This window comes from Helicoverpa armigera, chromosome 4 (genome assembly GCF_030705265.1).
Source record: "Helicoverpa armigera isolate CAAS_96S chromosome 4, ASM3070526v1, whole genome shotgun sequence".
In the NCBI taxonomy this organism is placed as follows: Eukaryota; Metazoa; Arthropoda; class Insecta; order Lepidoptera; family Noctuidae; genus Helicoverpa; species Helicoverpa armigera.
The window spans coordinates 7,128,020-7,148,196 of NC_087123.1; the positions used below are offsets into that span (position 1 = coordinate 7,128,020).

General features: G+C 36.0%; 2 protein-coding genes across 6 annotated transcripts in view; one reads left to right on the top strand and one right to left on the bottom strand.

Moving 5' to 3' along the window:
* Positions 1-20,177, bottom strand: part of LOC110378997 (synapsin) — a gene marked incomplete at its 5' end in the record, with an annotated part of 58,473 nt that overhangs the window by 29,256 nt on the left and 9,040 nt on the right. The gene's annotated exons all lie outside the window — the stretch shown is intronic.
* Positions 1-20,177, top strand: part of LOC110378983 (tissue inhibitor of metalloproteinase) — a 37,664-nt gene that overhangs the window by 15,625 nt on the left and 1,862 nt on the right. For 4 of the 5 annotated variants that reach the window (XM_064034144.1, XM_021338460.3, XM_021338459.3 and 1 more), the window contains 4 exons: positions 18,455-18,581; positions 18,765-18,847; positions 19,049-19,157; positions 20,003-20,124. In XM_064034144.1, coding sequence (XP_063890214.1) covers positions 18,455-18,581; positions 18,765-18,847; positions 19,049-19,157; positions 20,003-20,124 — 441 coding nt within the window. Of the gene's footprint in view, positions 1-9,265; positions 9,548-18,454; positions 18,582-18,764; positions 18,848-19,048; positions 19,158-20,002; positions 20,125-20,177 lie in introns of those variants that run through there. The other variant, XM_021338457.3, reaches the window with a different exon arrangement.

The window sequence follows — 20,177 nt, forward strand, 5'->3', positions numbered from 1 at the left end:
ATGAAAATAGTCATCACTCAACACGAAAGATAATTTTAATTAGTTACAAGATATACTTTTTTAGGTTCATGTACCAATTATATCGAGTTTTCGTATATGTGTCGGTTCCTATTGTTGACATTTACCTTATTGCTCGTATGTAGGCGTGTAGGTAATTATATTTATTTAGCATGAAACGACTGTACTCTATCCACTTGTTAGAATTTTGTGTGATTCACGTTGCAATCAGTTACTTTAGTTTTCTAGGAACTGTAAAATATCGTAGGCATGTACGAAACTTGTCCCGTTGATTTAATAGGTAGATGCCAAAGAATTGAAGTTGGATAGGTACGTAGTGGTATTATGAATCACATGGCGAATAAATTGTTATTATTCTGAGAAGAAGCGATAAAATGCTTAAAGTTACCTACAAATAAGAGAGGAAAAAAGATTCACCAAATCAAGATTTAATTTCCCCGTTTATTCAGAAACTGTTAAGAAAATTCATTTAGCAATTAATTAAGGCTGTTAAGGGCAGTCCATCAAAATTAATGTCTGGAATTTTATTACGTTTAAAATTTCTGAATATAAGAATCCCCTCAAGATATTGTTCGCAAGCGTCAACGAGATAAATCTTATTAGTAACCGACTCTTGAGACGTGCTCGTCTGTCAACGAGTCTTCAGCTTTCAAAACTTTGTTACTTATTTTCACGTCGTCGAGTTTTAATGACGTGTCTAGTATGGCTAGTATAGAGTGCTCAATTTGAAGACATCCTCTAAAATAAGGTTTAAGCTATAAATTGGAAATTGTTTTCACCTTTTCAATTTGATTGTTTTAAATTCAGCTCGGCGCTTGCTTTTGGCACATTATAAAAAGTTGCTCAATGTTATTATGATATCAAAACAACACAGCCTTTCATTTAAAAACAACGCCTAATCTGTAGTTTATATCAAGGCTTCCCATGATAATCTAATTATATTAGGTACCTATGTACATATTTTTAATACAATTTAGATAGTCCTAATATGATTTATGTTTCAATCCTGGTTTCATCAGTGATTGTTCGAACTGTTGTTCCCAATAACTAAATTAGGTGTCATGCGAGTGCAAATAGGTCGAGGCCGTCTCTATTGAGTGATCTAGACAGACCACAGTCTATGCAAATTACACCACTCGATTTAGAATCGCATATTGTTGAATGTTAGGAGTGGAGTTATTCCTGGGATATAATTACGAGAACCGTTCGAACTAGTATTGGAAGAGCCTGGAAATCGACATTTGACACGGATATTACGAACTGTATTTTATAGTGAACTAGCTTTTGCCCGCAACTTCGTTCGCGTGGAATAGTGACTACCAGCAGATTTTTGATTTGACCAATAGATGGCGCTATATGTCCGGAATAATTTTATTTTTATTTTTTTTTGTAATAAAAACTATCCTATGTCCTTTCTCAAGTTTTAAACTATGTCTGTACCAAATTTCACACAAATCGGTTCAGTAGTTTAGGCGTGAAGAAAAGACAGACAGACAGACAGACAGACAGAGTTACTTTCGCATTTATAATATTAGTTTGGATTTCAATACACTGAATATAATAAGACAAAGGTAAAAAGGAAAATGAATGAAATCTGTCGATGCGTTCTGTCAACAAACAATTAACTTTCCTCTTCCTCATAACGTATGTTATGAGCGTGTCAACAAACTAAAGTTTCCAGTCGATCACATTAGCAATTAGTATTACATTACACACGTTCCATAACAGGCTGGTCTGACATTCTCTGTCCATACCATACCCTGTTATAGTCAAGGAGAAAGTTCGGAATCGATTTTACTAGTGATACCGTTAGTCTAGACTAGACTGACTCATTGTTTACGTCTTACGCTTTATTTATAGTTCTGGTAATTGTAAGCAATTTTACGATCCATGTTATCTGTTTTTAGATTTTACCACAAAGCCTTAAAGCATGTGATTTACCGCCAGCGCTTAAGGTTCCTGCGGTAAACACACAGGTAATGAGTTTACATTCGGAATGTTCCGCGTTCGTAGTTTCGATGATTCCGTACTTGTGGAGAGTGTTGCCATGTTGTTCAGTTGAGAATGTCGTGGAAATCGTGCGAAGTATGTCGTTAGTGTTAGGCGGCGGCGGTGGCACGGGCGCCTGACATCTCCATATGAAGGGCCGCTAACTGCACCCGTGTCGAAAGTCGCGCTTCGTTTGTTTAGCACGCAGCTTAAACGAACCGCGTGTTGTAACATTCCAATGTGTACCTAAACCGTCGCAAATTGGTGAAACTGTGTTGAGTACTTCACAACTACAAAAGAAATGCAGAAGGGAAACTTAACCATTCTTGGCCTACCTACTGATGCATCTAGACTCATTCATAGTGTTCTCTGACGTTCAACTAAGTTTAAACAATGACTGAGTTATATTTTATCTGTAGGTAAGAATGGAAAATACAAAAAAAAAACGAACTGAAATTGCCACTGGGTTTGCAGTCATCACATTAAAGCAGAATAGCAATAAAAGGCAAAGTAAGCACCTCCCAGGCGGGTCTCGGGAACAAAGGGTAATAAGTCTTGAAATTGACTTTTGAGAACAGGTGAGGTCGCGTCAATCCCAGCCTGAAAGCATTCACTTTCCTTCGCAACAGCCACAAGCAAAATAAATGATGAAGGCCGAACAATGTTTTTATATCCAAAGCCCACCTGGTTTATGTGAATGTATTTTTTCCGATTGTTTTTGAGCATTCTTTCATAACCTAAACTTCAGTTTAAGACGTGAGCGATCGTAAATCCCAGTTTATGTCAGCACATTTGGAAACTGTTCGATTCTAATTTTAGAAATTATGCAACCAATTCCTAAAACTAAAATCAATATAAAATCTATTCATACAAACTAAATGGGAGCGCGGTAATATGCTATTTGGGTGAGGTAGACGGTGTTTACTTTCAGAAATATATTTATAAATAATACAATTCTTTTATTTGTAACTGAGTAGGTACACTTACATTGTATTTAATGTGCAAGCGCACTTTAAATACAAATTGCATTAAGTTTAATGCGATACGGATAAGCGTAATGCTCACTGGGGTCCATTATGACAAGGAATAAACAAAACAAAACAGTGGCTAATGACATGTCTGACATTTACGAGGGTTCACGATTTATAAAGTGTCACGATAATTATCGTAGATGATCGTAAAATTTTATCATTCTGTCACAAGTACGGCAAAAGTATCAATTCCATTATGTTCCAAAGATCCAAATGAATGTCAACTGCTCATGTTTTGGATTATAAAATGTCATATTTTTATTCTCGGTGATACGATAAAAAGCAAATATACAGCAGACAATAAAAAATATATGTCGCTATATAAAGCTTGCTTTGCAAATAATTTGTAGGTACGTAGAGTATAAAGTGCAATTACTATAGTATTACGAAAGTCAGCATCAGAATGTGTCGACGATGCAGCGGCACACTTCGTCACCTCTAACTCAATTTGTCGCCCCGTGATAATTTGTCGATGTCTCTCGTTCGACAACAGCTTTTTCAACCGACGCTCGTTAACGATCCACGCTGTGTCAATCACAGCACGCCTTTCTCATTTTGATCAATAAATTGAATACTCATATAACCTACCTACCTGTTGGTGTGCCTTAATAATACCTACCTTTATCGTGTACTGTATGAAAATACTGTCACTCAAAATACATCAGCCATTGTTGTAGCATCAATTACTTTTAAGGATACAATTCACGGTCGTTTCAGTTACAATGAGGCATAGCAATGTCTTAAGGTAACTAATACATGATATTGCATCTTATTTTGTCTGTATCAATATTTTGGGATTGATAAGTATATTTCCGTGAAAATTTTGTAACTAGGAATGTAATTTATTAGTTAAATAAAGCTCTGGTTGGCACAAACTACAGACGCATGCTTCCCGGGTAACCTACAAAGGCGTAATAATTTGTAACACTTGTCCCCACACCACTGAGCTTAACATGTTATTGGTTTGACAGCCACTGGTGGGTTAAATGTTTGATTTACGGCCGAAGACAAATGACACAAGACTTGCATGTTTGGTATCTTTACGACTGTTTCAGTAATACTCGCGTATGTATCTCCTACGGAGTTATCATGGAATAAACGTTTATTTTAACAAAGTCACGTACATTTACCTAAGTAGAAAATACAACGTTCCTCGGACAAAAACACGGCACGTTAAAACTTGAGAATAATATAAAATGGGAATTGAAATTACTATCATTTGAAAAGTGTTGAGACTTTTCAAAGCTTGATTAAATCTTAAAAGAAAAAGTTATCCTCGGCACGATAAATCTACTACTTAACACTTTAAATGTGAAATAGAATTAATTAATTCAAATCTGATAAAGGAATGAAAGAATTTTCGCGAAAGAAAATTCTAAGTCATGCGAGATTAGCGTTTGATTAAACTTGGCTCATGTTAAGGGTGGTAAATCATTAAGTTCATAACTATAATAACATATTATTACACGATAAATCTAACAATTTAGAGATTTTATCTTTCTTTTTTTTCATTAAATTATAAACCTCCCGCCAAAATTGGTAATCTACTGTTAAATGGTGACTACGAATGGCAATGTCAAAATAGGTAGGTACCTACATATAACAATTGAGCTGCCGATCGATATTCAACATTCCTTATCCTTGCAACACATTATTGATGACACTTCACGTACATAATTAACGTTATTTAACTATCATCATCTGCAGATTTTAATCTAATGTTTGATTCATGACTTCATTGTAAAGTTATTAACAATATGGCGGAGTAATTAATTTAAATCAATGCTCTTGATAAAATCAAAGTGAGCGATTGTGTTATAATTACAGTAAGCTATAACTGACGTAATAATAACATAGGAACATGATAGAATACATAATTATATGGGCAATATATAGATGAATAAATAATTATTTAAGAACAACAAATAATATTTTTCAATGGATTGAAAAATCGTTACAAATTCATGACATAAAATGGTTAAAACATAACCAGGAGTATAGTAGCCTGTTTATTTGGGTATTGATACCTTTTAGAATTTGAAAACTTGGCTTGCCAAGTATAACTTAAACTTTTTATCATTTGCTAATTGAATCACATACGTTAAAAATTCGGTAAAAATCACATTGTACTCTGTAAAGTAAAACAATCGTAATTAGCGTAAGTAGAAACTCATTCTAAAGATTAGAGGACCCATCACCCAGATCACAGTCTTATTCGACACAATAGTTTCGGAAGAGTATAATTACATCCGAGCTGTTAAATAACTCCATGATCAACCTTTTTGCGATAAAAAATCATGTTATTTCTGAATCGTGTCTAAGTGCTGCTGAAAGGAACTTATGACGTCATCCACCCCGTGCTTTACGCCTGAGGTCGGGTGGGTGAGATCAAAGTTTGTGCTTGTACAAATAAATGAACACAATAAATTCTAAGTTCGGAACACTATAAACAAAGCCCATTGTTTGCTTATGTAGAGCTATAATTGGAATTAATTCTCAAAACTCAGTTATCTGTTCTTACCGAAATAAACAATTTACTACGAAGGTGCGCTCGCCATTTGAAGTTCCCACTAAATCATTTTAAAGCTAAGTCAAATGCAATGATTCAGAAAACCAAACAACTAAATAAGTAAACCATATGTAGGTACTTAAAAACCCAGAAGAAAGAAAATAAAAACATTGTACTCTTCGTCTCTTTTTTTCCAGAGTGGGACAATTTAAGGGTGTAAGCGAAAAACTTTTGGGTCTTGTGAAATTTCATTACCTGCGTCTCCTATGTGAAGGATCCTCGTGTTCATTGTTTAGGGACCTTCCTACATTTTTCTTTTAGCAAATTCGTATTCAGTTTCACTTGGAAACGTCGTCAGCTTTGAAATTGGGTCTAGAAGCGGCGTAATGTTGAACATGAATTTGCATAATATTCCAATTCAGAATTTAGGAGAGATTCTGCATGCTGAAATGCTGTCAAATCAAAGCCACAGACATTCAGTGCGGCATGATGGCAACTCGTTTTAATTACCTATTCAGCACAGGGAAAATACAATTTGCAAATATGCAAGCGTAGACTTATTAGAATGTACCTAAACTACATTATATTCACATTTTAATTAAAATTGCGTACATTTATGCCTATCTTTAAAAGGACACCACAGATCACAATAAATAATTCATAATGGGTTTTTTCGTTACATGAGAATTTCGCGAATCATAATAATTCATTGAGCCAGAGAAGTCTGCATAAATAGATAATATTAACATAAACAGGTGACTGTGAACAAAGAAAATATATTTTTACTTATTTCATATCGTCTGGGAACCGAAGCTCACCCTGAAATGCTTCGATTAAATAAAAATAAAATGGTGGCGTATCGCCTGTATCCCCTCGTCCGCTAGCAGTATGGCCCGCTTTTTGTGCCAGCTCCATGTATTATTCATGGGGTCCTGCCTCACTTGTTCCTGCATTGTCTACGCGTCTGCAATTACGATATTTATGCGTAAAGCCTTTAGGCAGATCACTGTATTAATGTATTGCGTGAGTCACCGGTGAAGTGGAATTAACCGAGGTTGTCCACTTGTTGAGCTGACTGATGCTGATTTATCGGTCTCACATCGATATTGATCGATGTGTCTGCGAGTATGATTGTAGAGCTAGCAAAAAATATGAGCGAAATCTTGCTTTAAATTACGGTTTTCATGTTCAAAATAATTATACTGGGCAACCTCGTAAAACCAGTGAGAAGCTTTTTCTGTTAATTTATCATCTTTTTATGACCCATCATTAAAATCCAGTCTCTAATTAAACGTGCTTAATTATTTCATGAACTACGCAAAAATAAATAGTTAAACATTTTCCCCAAAGCTCTATGAAGTGGTCATCAATGAAGTTGTCAGAGTTTAACCAATTAAAAACATCAGTGGGCGTGAGAATCATCGTAGTTCGTAGTAAATAACACGAATACAGGCATGTGCTAAAAATATTTTTGCGTGAATCATGGTCCATTCCATTCAGTAGTTATGTGGAATGACGCAGCGTTATAACTCTTATCGTTGCGATAAAGGCAATTTCTACGAAATAATTATAATTGATGCACGAAATGTTATTAAACATACAGTTTAATTCCGGCAATATTCTGAGATCTATTGTGACAGAGACAGCTGTGTTTATGTTTACTTCGTTGCTACAATGTCGATGACTTTAAATTGACTTTAACAATTTGCTGCTTTGGAAATACCGATGTACCAAAACATAACAAAGTATGGTCAGTACTAAGACATCACATCGTTTTATTATAGTTTAGTAGCGTTGCGTAAGCATACTAATGCATTTTCTCACAGTCAACCAGCTTCGATAGTTAATCATAATTGTTAATATTCGGTGAATTCTCGTATAAGCAAATTAGCATGACGGCATCGATATGCAGCCTCAGGGCGACATACATATAATGTTGCCGAGGACATATACTTTCTGCGTGACAGTGAGGAATTGCAATTTATTATATTCGTAAGAAACCAACTATCCGGCCAACTAGGCGCCAGTAAATTGCATACTTTCTATGACAAAGGTTGAATTGAAACCTACCTATAGGAAATCTCATCATAGTAGATAGTCAGAGGATTGTCTTCGGCGACAGTGTAAGGGCTTATGTTAGGTGCAGCTGATGAGTCACCCTGACATTCAGATAAAATACATAGCTATACTTCACAACTGTATGTATCGTAGGTTCTTGTTGCGTCTTTTGTTTAGCCTGTGCGCCTTTTACAATACCTTGTTATATTGTTCCTTGTATAATTCAGTTGCTGCTATAAAACTGCTATTGCCGTTTAATTAGTTGCTTTATTTATCAACGTAGGTACGTAATTGTTACTATTAACTATATTCTATTATCCCCACTGTACCTAGGTGCTTTATTATTTATTGATTAAGAAGTGCTTAACTAAGAATTGTTATCTCCAGATCCCTGTACAGATTGAAATTATGATTCACTAACGTCATGATATTGTGAAGTAAACATTATTTTATGCAAATAAATCGAGTTTTCCCGGATAGGTGTTTAATGCACGTGTTGCATCGATTCCGCGGTAATGTGGTTGAACGGGGGCTGGCCGCGAAAGTTAACCTTGAAGCTTTAGTGCAGCATGAGATTAACGGTGCGCCCGCGCGGCTTTCGCCGGCAAATAGCGTTTATTATGAGAGTACATGCTCATAGCGCGAGTCGCGATGCCGCCCGACCCACCTCCAGCCAACATAATGCAAATGTGAACATCACATTATTATAATGACTCATTATATTGTCATAAATATTTTTAGAATGTTGTAAGTTCTTTGCTATGTAGGTACTCATTTTCCAATTAGTTATTAACTATTTTTGTTGATATTCCCTTTATTCTTGCTAACCACCTTAACCTACAAACGTAACCGCAAACAAGTTCTTGTGAAATCCAATTAAAATTAAATAAAATTGAATAGGTACGCCCCTAAAAATCACTGTGGCCAGATTGATAGATTGCGATCAGAGCAGAATGGTTATCCGATACAGCCTACCCATATCGATTACGAGATAACAGTATCGGAACAAAAAATATATTCACACCGTTTTAACGTGGCGGTATTGTGATCCGAGAAAATTGGCGAAAAGATTTATTACGTGTCGCCAACTCGAGATCTCGTCTCATAAATCGATATAATGGTTTGATCATAGAACCGATAGGGTGTTATCGAGAACCGCTATCGATGTACTTTGTCGGATAATGGTTGTGAAAGCTCGGAAGGTGCGTCGCCGGGCAGAGAGGAGCTCCAAATCAACTGCGGTGAAAAGAGTGACAATGATTGATACTATGCCGATAGATGCGTTAAACACACATGTGGTGCCGTGGATTGCATTACTAGGCAGAAGCGAGTGAGTTGTGGATGTGCTCTGTATGTAGGGCCGAGTGTTGTTGTATGATGTTTATGCACGTGGGCGGTCAAGTTCGCTTGTTCTGTTGTAATACGTTAGATCGTCGCGGGGTCAGCGATTCACCGCCTCGTAGAGAATAGACGAGCCGCCGAACTGACTCACGCGGAAACTAATTTTGTTATTATAACAACAGGTTGTTTGCTCACATTTCGCAGTAATTGGCCGTATTGGTTAGTGTATGCGGTTTGAGTAGCGATACACAAATAGTGAATGTTGTATAAATTATGTGGTTCAATGAATCGTCTTCAAATAAAAGCAAACTGTAACAGAGTTAGGACGGGTCGTACAAATTAAAAGCGTAGTAAAATCAAGCAAGTAGGTGAAGTGACGTAATAGTGAACATCAATAGAACATAAATCAGAGTGATAAATATAAAGTCTTATATTTGTAACTCATCAAAGGATTACCGTCATAGTCTGATTAACGTGCAGATTACGCGAATAAGCGTATTTCCGGCAAATAGCAGTTGTAATGTGTGAATTGGGTGCATGCGTGTGCGCAGCCGGCGCCGGCTACATCGACGGCAGCAGAAAGTCCACATCACCGCTATACGTGAGTTGGCCACACACCAAAAACACTCATATCCCTTATACGTGACATTGCTTCACTGTGAAACTTTGTAAAGTTGCAGTGTTTTAACATGCAAAACTTATTTAAAATTCTTACTACATAGATACTGTTTACGTTGATAAGATCCATAAAATATATAAAATACATTATTAGTGTTTGTTTACAGGTGTGATTTAAATAAATCACTAATCTGTTGTACAGAAAATTTCAATTAAAACAAACACGATACGCCACCAAGCATTCGTGCATCATGCATCGTGTTAATATAAAATTGGGTCAGAAACTACCGAGCCAATTGCACTTTATTGCCAATGTACTAAACCCATATAACCCAATAACTATTATTACACGTCTGTAAAAAGCTGTCGTGTACTTTAATAAAATAATAAATTAAAGCTCTGTTTCGCCAACGTTACGACTTCGGTTCAAAATGTAGCAATAAAATTTTTCGTTTTGAATTAAGCTCGAAGTCATTAAGCTCGTTATTTCGTACAAAATAAAGTTATTATTCCAGCTGCAGTGCTGATTAAAAGCAAGTGTTTGTTATGTAAACTGTCACGAGCGGCGCCGCGGTATGCGGCTTTCTTCGCTAACTTGATCCGCACTTTACGCTTTTACTGACCCCTAAAAGACATTCCAACGTTTTAAATTGCAATAATCCTGTATTTAAAATAGAACTAAAATTAACAGTGGATACCTATAATTAGCCGATTTCTTTTATTAGATTTTATTAAACAACTCCTAGGGCAGCTCGTATTACCTATTTTTTTTTATTCCCATTGTTGACATGCAGGAGCTCTATAATGCGTAAAATTCCAGCTCGTTTAGAATCAATACCAATGTTAATAAAAATACTAAAGGTAACAATTCGGCATACAAACACACCCACACGCCAGTTATTACCGGCCACGTACGGACATATAAACTGTTAATTTCTAAGAGAATGAGCTTCAGGCCATGTTAGCGGTACCGTCTAGAAGCAAATGAGTTTACCTTCCAACGTCACATTAAAGAATTGGCGGTAAAAGCCATCAACGTGATTACGTCCACCCTTATGTAGTTAGAATGCTCTTTTAACAAGCTGCGGCTTTCTTAATGAAAACACATTTCAAGTTTTATCGTACCTACCTATATCCCCAATATGCGTAGTAGGTAATTTAACGTGGGCCTTAATACACGCGTAATTGTTAAGAATTGTAGGGCAGCAGTAGTAAATCTGGCAAGTTCCTGCTGCTGACATTGTGACTCATTGTAAGGAAAAGAAGTTTATCACAAAGTATAAATGGATTTAACCTATATTTATAATTAAAACAATATATCCCGTCAGTATACGTAGGATAGTTCAAAGTGTCGCTGACACTTGGTAATCTGCCCAGTCCACAATAGAAATGGCCGTGAAAATAAGAACAGTGCAGAAATGTACGGATGAGATTTCTGCTGAGTAGGTACTATGCACAATTTTTCCTTCATAGTTTCATAGTTTTAGACTTTTAGAGCAGATCCATAACCGCCAAACAGTAACAACTGAATACCTCACACAGATCATCTCATACTTTCATTTGTTTAAGAATAAATAAGGGAAGTTGTACGTCAAGTAATTCCAGTTTATGTGGGCTCGTGTGGGACGACACAGGATCGCTTTCAACATTTTGATGAGAATACGTCTTTTATGACGCAAAGTAAAACTGTTTTCACATTTGAGGCAGGGTCCAGCATAGCATATAAAATTGAGGTAAGGAATTCCAAGTTGTATCAAAGGACGCGTACATGTGATCATTCACATTTTCCTTTATGAGATGCCCTTTTGAAAGGCGGCGCCATCAAAAGGCCAACAAATAAAAACACAAAAGTGCAGCGCGCAACGCGGTCATGGTGATTTGTGTCAAACGATGTCAAACATGTTTGTGTGGATGTGTCCTGACATGGCCAAGTCGCACATAATACACTCACTTGCCGCGTGCATATTTAGCCTAGATAACATGCCTGTAAAATCATAATGTATTTCTTCGAATAGGAGGCGACGCGACGTGCACATTTCAAGCGCAAGTTTTATAATTAAGTCTGTTCGGAGTAAATGTGAAAGCTTTGAATTTCGCATAAAATGTACGAATTGAGCGTCTCATGACTTTATTATCTCCTTTCCTGTCGGTCGTCCGGTTTTATAGCCTATATGTTACCGCACGTTTTCGGCTCCCTTAAACTGCTCGAATGTCTTATTCTTACATTTTATTCTCTGGTGTTAAATCGAGTGGAATGTCTGCTTCACACCGTTACACTTTAGTTGAAGAGTTAAATGCAATTCCTTATCAAGAATTCAAGAGTATTTTATCAATTTCCCCACTTACGAATGAGTAGCGTCTGATTTTAATTCCAAGAGATAGTGTTGAAGTACCAACATAATAGATAAGACAATCACAATTGTTCTTGAGACGATTACTAACTGTAACCGTAAAACAAATGGACACTTGCAATTAATTGCGCTTTCCTCCAATGCATTATTTATAGCGATTCAAACAGACACCTGGACACCCGGGGTCGCCGCTAATTAGTGTTTCTGTTGTTCCTTTACTCATAGTTAATAGTGAATTTCATTTCAAATTGAAATTTCATACTTTTCAAATGGTTGTTAATCATAAAAATAAAACAAATTCAAACGACAAAAAAAAACTTTGATTCGGTTTAAAATAAACTGGAGTGTGAAGTTTATTGCGATTATGTAAAAGAGGGAAACTTTTCGATGAACACTCAACAAATACTCGCTTTACGATTTTTCACAACAAATTATGCAAATGTTTCCCTACACAATATATGCATATCTTTCTTCCAACGCGACGAGAGGCGTGTTAACGTCAAACGAGTAAAAAGATATTCAGTACTTAACACTTCATATTATTAACTTTTGAATATAATCTTTTATCGCGGATCATTTGTGGAAATGAATATGCATATTGTGCGCACACTCGATGTCAACACAGTCGACGTAAAAATTGCGCTTAAATTACAGTGAAATATGATCAGTCGCAAAATCTACTGTCAAGGTTTTCCGCATAAAATTAGCTTTTCTTTCAAAATTGTTAACAAAATGTCACATAAAATGTTTTTCAGTAATGTTGGTAAATAAGCTCCTTTCGATCATTGAATGTTTCTTGTTGATAATTTGCCACAAAACTGTAGGTACCTAAGTCTGATATTATCACCAGCGGTATAAAGATATTTATTTACATGTAGAGATGTATGATTTGCTAATATGGTGTTAAGTATGACTCACGTACTTATTCTTGTAACTTAACATCATCAGTGATTGGCTTGCTCTGGATGGTTTATTTTCAAAATAAAATGAAAAATAAAACACATCTCGATTACAGCTTAACCTTTGATACCGCGCATTCCTAGCGATCTTTCGACCCTTTGTACTGTGACGATAAACTTTATGCATACCTAGACGAAAACCATAGCGATCTTATCAAAAGCAAATCTATTGGAATAGTCCCTTAATCTTTGCTTCTCGTTAACCTTTAAATATATCACGGACACGATCTTCCCATTCGTTCTATCTATTTTATAACAATAAGAATCACGTTTCTCATCCGTGATTTATCACTAATCTGTTATAACGAATATATATGAATTGTATTTTACATTTTATCGTAATCTGACAGCATATAATGGCGTACATTGCTTGGAGAAATTACTTCATGATGACATCCAAATAGAAAACTATAATGACGATCGTAAAGTCACATCAATAGTTTAGTAGACTAACGGTCCGTATTTACTGAAATATGCAGGTACACGCATAAATGCCGAGATCTTTTTATGCCATGAAGAAAACTCATGAAGTTGTCGATAGAATCGTTGACACTGACATACAGGTTGTAGAGAAAAAGCCTAACATTCCACCAGTGTAACTAATGGGCGGACATAGAAACGTCCAACGAGCTTTTTCCATCAATTTAGCTGTCAAGTACGCCGACTGTATAAAATATGTATGTTCAGACTAATTATTATCTATGTCGAGATTTCTTATCCTAAGCTAATTCATCCGATAAACCTACTTAGTATAAGCATTGAACTTGATGCAGATTAGCCATGCCCAAGCATATTTAAATTAATATAATTTACTTATCTTTATCTCTTATGTATACCATATACCTACAGGAAAATAAATTGTGCAAAATATCATTATATTATAATACTATTTGAATGGATAACGAATGTATGTAAATAGATTTAAGAACACATACATAAAAACCCTATAGTTATTGTGGTAAGTTTTCCTTGACACCTAGAAAAGAATTTCGTTATCACCGCGACATTACTATAGAGGTACTTACTGGGATATTAGACGGAGTGTTTCCTCCTGAACACAATACATAGGTATGCCTAAATATAACTAAAACCACAAATATGATAATAAGGAAAGCGACCCGATATTATTTATAAATAATGTATGAAATAAAAATCCCCAATCGTAATTTGGGGATTTTTATTTTTTTGATAAGAGGTATCAAAAACATAGTAATTACGATTAACTTCAGGAAAAAGGAAACTTAAATAATAGTTCTAGTAATATCTGTATAACCCTAGTTGAAAAGCTGATCTTATTACTTCTAGAAACTTATAAATATGTAATTCAAAAGAACTAAGTCAGACATCAAGTAACCGCGGAGATGAATAGATCACACAGTGAAGATTGATTGACATGTTTACTAGTATAATTGAAGTGTCACGAGTCAGGCTAAGGATTGGCCGATAGATTTATGTAGTTTGTGGGTTTTTCTGACATCCCGACGACGTCAACGATGGTCGTTATTCGTACATCTTGATAATGAAGCAATGCGCGACTGAACGACTGGCGCCGTCTTGCGTAACCTACCTCTTGAAAAATATGTTCGCGTATTATTTTGTAAAGCTACTTATATTACAAAAGCCTTGAGTATTTTAACCCTAATGTGTGAGCATGATAATTATGTGTTTCTATGATCAAGCTCACAGTGAGTGAGATAGACTAGAAAATTAACCGAAAGTTGACGTATCGTAGCTCATTTAATGCCTCAATTACCCCTTTAAGAAATATGAAAGGTGCTTATTGAACCATCTTCTGCTCACTAATTATTCTAAGTAAATATTTGAGTTCAATGACACTTAAATCTCCACCAAATAAACAACCTGATACACGTGAAACTTCAAGCCAATAAACTGCTTTCACGAATGTGTACGTCGAAAAAAATACATTTTTAATACTCTATTTAACTTGGGCAAACCGCAATTCAGATCACGCCTTGACCGAAAACCGCAGAATGTTGGTAACTTACATACACATGAACATAATAAACATGTAAATTCTTGAATGTATTACTTTTGAATGACTCTCGGAATTTGCATCAACTTAAATTAAATTTTCTTTCCCTTAGTTGCATAATTTCCTGTTGCTAGTATAAAGAAACAATCACCTGACTTACTAAAGACAGTTGTCCAATTTGCAACAACAAAACAGTTACCAAAAATGTTTGCAGCAAGTACAAATTGTTACAACGGTCGGTCGTAACTCGTGTGCGCAGCCCACTTAGTCAATCTCAGGTTCCGTGAAGGGACGTGTTCCAATTTATTTCAACAGATAGCTGTTGTTACCGTAACATTCGCTACCTATTAATAAAAACACCTGTCAGAATGTCGGCGCTAGTTTTTATATCAATCTTGAACACTAGGTGCTAGTTGGTGGTCGAGCAAAAAACCGCGCAAAAAGGTGTTGATGGTTCTACTGTCGATATTGCTAACAATGATTTATGCCAATGTCATTATTATATTAATAATCTTAATAAGCAATAATGCAAAGTTATGTGGATCGCATTCCATATTACGTCACAAGCTTCTAAGAAAATTTAGCAAAAGAGAAGAGTATGGTGCACAGTGTGTCCATTGTTTGCGTGTTTATAACCATCCAAAGAATGGATAGGGTCAATCGTTTGTTACCCAAGCCCTAACAAAGCAATGGGCATAAACATTATGTTGTACCTAGCAATATTAGAAAACAGACATTTTACTGTGCAATAAACAGCCATGATACGTGATAAACACCAATACTTAAATATTCCCGCAAGAAATGCACGCAACGAAACATATTAACTGCATGTGAAAATAATAAAATACACGATAAACTTGATGGTAGAATTAAGATCAATAAATCCTGATAGCAGCATTAGGTCATCAACGATTAACAACAGTTCTTAAAATGTTAACAAACTCAATAAATAGATGTGAAAGAAAAAACTTTACAATTATCCTCTTGCAGTTCTCGACTCACTCCCACATGCAACGCTTCGGTAATAATAAAAGACTTCAAAAAAGTAATTTAACCGCAATAGGGTGTTCTATTGTCGGGTCATACAATCAAAGTTTCTGGCACATGGGAACCAATATAATTTGATTTGAATACTTTAACAAACGTGCCCACAGCGCGCTTTATGTTAGATGCCGGTAAACAAGTATAAACACATAACGTCAACATTCACCTCAGGTTTCTCGACGAACCCTGACAAACGAGGTATTGTTGCAGCGGGCCGCGGTCGGAACCACGGGTGCGACTATGGGAATGCACCCATAAAATTTCCGCATTGTGATTTTTATCCGAATTCTGTGTACAAAGCAGGATTATACCGCACTCATCGCAGGGGTACAAAAGGTACGACCTATGTGTATAAACGCAATCGTAAGGATACTGCCGACTGGAGCACAGCGCGGATTCTGTAATTTAACTTCGCGCCTATGTAAGTGGACTCTTAAATCTAATTTAAATCAAAATTTCTGCATCAAATGAAAACTAAAACTAAGTGACAATATTATAAGGTAAACTGTAACGAATATTTTTAATTACCCCATTGACTGACAGGTGCAGCCGGTACAGGAAAATATCTTGAGAAATTACACACGTTTCAATTCTAATCATGTACTGTAGACATGTCACAAAGAATCACTAATGAGTAATTGAATGTTAACGATGCTGATTAGAATTACATTAATCATTTCTGCGAATCCTATTATCCTTATTATTGTATAATTATAATCTTACAGATATTTTCATCACATCTCAAGGTCGGAAAAATAAACAAAAAGTCAACATTTTCAAAACAGAACTGGCCCTGAATAATTTATATGAACTAATTATTATCGTTGTTCCAAAACTCATAACTATAGTCCAATTTGTGCCTTTTATTACCATAAATAAATTGTTAATTGGATAACCGCTATGTTACAAATAAAAGCTCAAAGCTGTCATTTTTATTAACCATTTAACAAATGATTAACATACCTGCGTGGTAATCGTTTAATTTGTGTTTTAATTTTGATATTTTAAAATGTAAACAATTGTCAAGGTGGATATAAAGGTTAGATCGCGTGATGTAAAGGCAATCAACTCTAGCGCATTTCCGTATTCCTGCGACGAGTCAACCTCCCACGCAGGGCTCGTAATAGCCCTCTCATTGTTCCCGGCTAAGCCTAATAACTCAATAAGCTATATATTTAGGAGTCATTATCTTAAACTACTATAAATACTCGTACTAAGATACATTGTGTATGCAGTCTTAAATGAAATCATTGCATTTGAAGACGGTTCAATAACTTTCAAATGTAAAACTAGCTTAATCCTCTTACAATAGAATAGGGCGTGAGCAAATGGGACCAAAATGGATTAACGTCAACGATTTATAAAAGAACTTCTCTTGTTACAATATCCCTAGAGACATCGCTCTAGCCTGAGTTGGTTAAGCTTTAACAATTCTCATACAAAGTAACAATGAACACGAGGTTATGACATGGCGGCGCCGCGACGTTTATTCTCGGGAATGCAAAAAATAGAGGTACGGTAATAAAAGTTTATCGCCGCGTTATAGAACAACAAAGTATCAATGGAACAAAAACAAGGCTCGCTCGTGATGTAGGTCACAAGACTCACAAGCATCATCGCGCAGTAGCCCAGAGGTGGTTAAGCTAATAAATTATCCGTAACATGCTCTCGCCTCGCCGCGCCCGCGATACAAATTGATGGGCTCCTTCGCAAACGTAATTAATTTAAAGTGTGAAGTCTTATATCACTTATAACATTAGATTAGTTGATTCACAAACAGCTTTCTATTTAATTTATTAGAATATCGATCAATAGAATGTAATGGCATGTCATAAGATACTTGATTGAGAATATATTACTCGGACTTCGAACCTTTTCTGTAATGAACTGATAGCTTCAGGTTTCATTATAGATGATGTACTGAAACATTCCTGAAGGTAATATTAATGCAACGTGATGCTACGAGTATTTATGATCAATGAGCGAATGAATCGTTATACACAAAAAAATATTTACTGTTTCTAACAAAAGCCAGTATCGGGAAAACAAGAAAATAAAATAACGTTATCGGCAATAAAAAGTCTGTTAGGTTGCCAAAGGACAGATAGGGTCAAAGCAAATTGTCTGAAAATATCAGAGGCTGAGGAAAATACGTAAAGTTTTATTTCAGGGCTCATTTATGAAATTATGATTCAATTACAGTTATTAAAGTCTGTAAGAGTTCTTTTACATCTTGTTTTACGAGTGCGGTACGATAATTACAGCACAGCAAACTTTGTGGAATTCGAGACGGCTCGTTACTTATTACAGCATGACAAATGTACATCAGCGGCAGGAATCACAAAATGTCGTATTGTGTTGTTACTGTCGATCTGATCGTATTTATCATTTAATTTGCTTGATCAATGGGTGCTTGGAAACAATGGGATTCCTTGGAAGTTTAACATATTGGAATTGGAAAAATATGCGTGGTGTGTAACGGATTCTTACATATAAGGAGGGGTGATGTATGACACGCCTACAACTGGTGTGGTTTGTTCCAGATCATCAGATATAGCATGCTGACGAGGTGGTTGGCGCTGGCGCTGGTGGCCGCGTGCTATCGCGTCGCCGACGCCTGCTCGTGCATGCCCGCACATCCACAGACACACTTTTGTAACAGCGATTTTGGTAAGCATGGCTTAAACAAGCATTCATAACAAAATGTTATCCATTGGCTGGAGAATGCCCTTCAAAATGTAACAAAATTTTAGAAAACTTAATTCAAGGATTCAATTTCGCCTCGAGTGGTGATTAATTAATTGACTGTGTAAAGTTACTTGAGAAATAATTAAAATGTTGCTTCTATTTCAGTGATCGTTGGAAGAGTACAAAAAACATTTCGAGGCAAAGATTTTTACGACGCATACAAACTGAAGATTCGAAACACTTACAAAGTGAGTAAAAAACCCATTTCAACCAAGTAAATAGAATTAAGTACAAGATCGTTTAATTTTTTTATCTTAGTGACTGTGATTATTCGATCGAACACAATGACTTCATTTTGAACAAACGTACCTATTTGGAATGCAATGAAACTTTAGAAAACTGGCTAAATATTTACTCGGTAAGCTAAAGAAAATGGTATTGTATTACAGGCGACGCCGAAAGCGAAGGTGGCCCTACAATCCGGCCGCTTATTATCGCCGTCCCAAGAATCTTTGTGTGGAGTGGACCTACAGCCGAGGGAGACCTATGTTATTACAGGTGAATATCCTCTGTACAACATGTATCTAATACGATTTTGATGTTGTTCGGGTAAAACGAATGTCCGAGCAACTTAAAGAATGAATTCCGTTCACCCACTGCCGGTTTACCTGAACTAAGCTCAAGGATCGATATTGCTATAACGTAAAATGCTGATAATGCTCGAGGACGAGGCCCCGGCGCACAGACCAGGAAACATTTAGATAATTTATTACTTCGCTCTGTACCATATTCTAATTCAATTCGACTAAATAGAATTCCAAGCGGATGTTATGCAAAAATACTTGCGAGTATTTTAAGTCGACAGTAATCTTATAAAAACCCAAAGAAGGCCAAGGCAGACATTTGGATAAATATCTAGCACTTGGCTGCTTCAATAGGATTTGACTTTGTATAGAGATAAGCAATTGCAGACACGTCTATTCAAGACTTTAAGTACATTAAGCAATCGAATTAGCAGTTTAGCTAGCATTTATTATGTCAACTGTACAAAAGCAAGTGTCCTTTGAATGGGCTTTATGAAACCTAATTTCTTTTCTGACAATTCTATTCCTGAAATGTCGTAACTATTTGTGCGGATAATTTATTCATTGAAAAATGGTTCGAATTTCAAATGAGCTTGCTATAGACTTGGTGATGTTCGAAACCTCGAATAAGTTCGTATATAAAAGAGGATTGTTCGTGTAAACTTTGAGTTACGATGTTCTAGAATAAAGAAAATTCATTTATTATTTCGTTACAGTCTTGTGTATGCGGAAGATTTATGAGGAGGCGACGTTGACGGGTTATTACCGCACCTTCCACAGAACTACAGATGTATGATGGAGCCCCTTTTCATGTTGCAGGTCGAGTGATACATTTAGAAGCTCACATGCATTTGTGCAGTTTCGTCAAAAAATGGCGTGACGTCACACCTCGTCAGAGGAAAGGATTCCGACTCCTCTACAAACAGGGTTGCACTTGCAAAGTAAGCTATTGGTTAATTTTGTTGATAGTAAAAATATAATTTGGATCAAAATA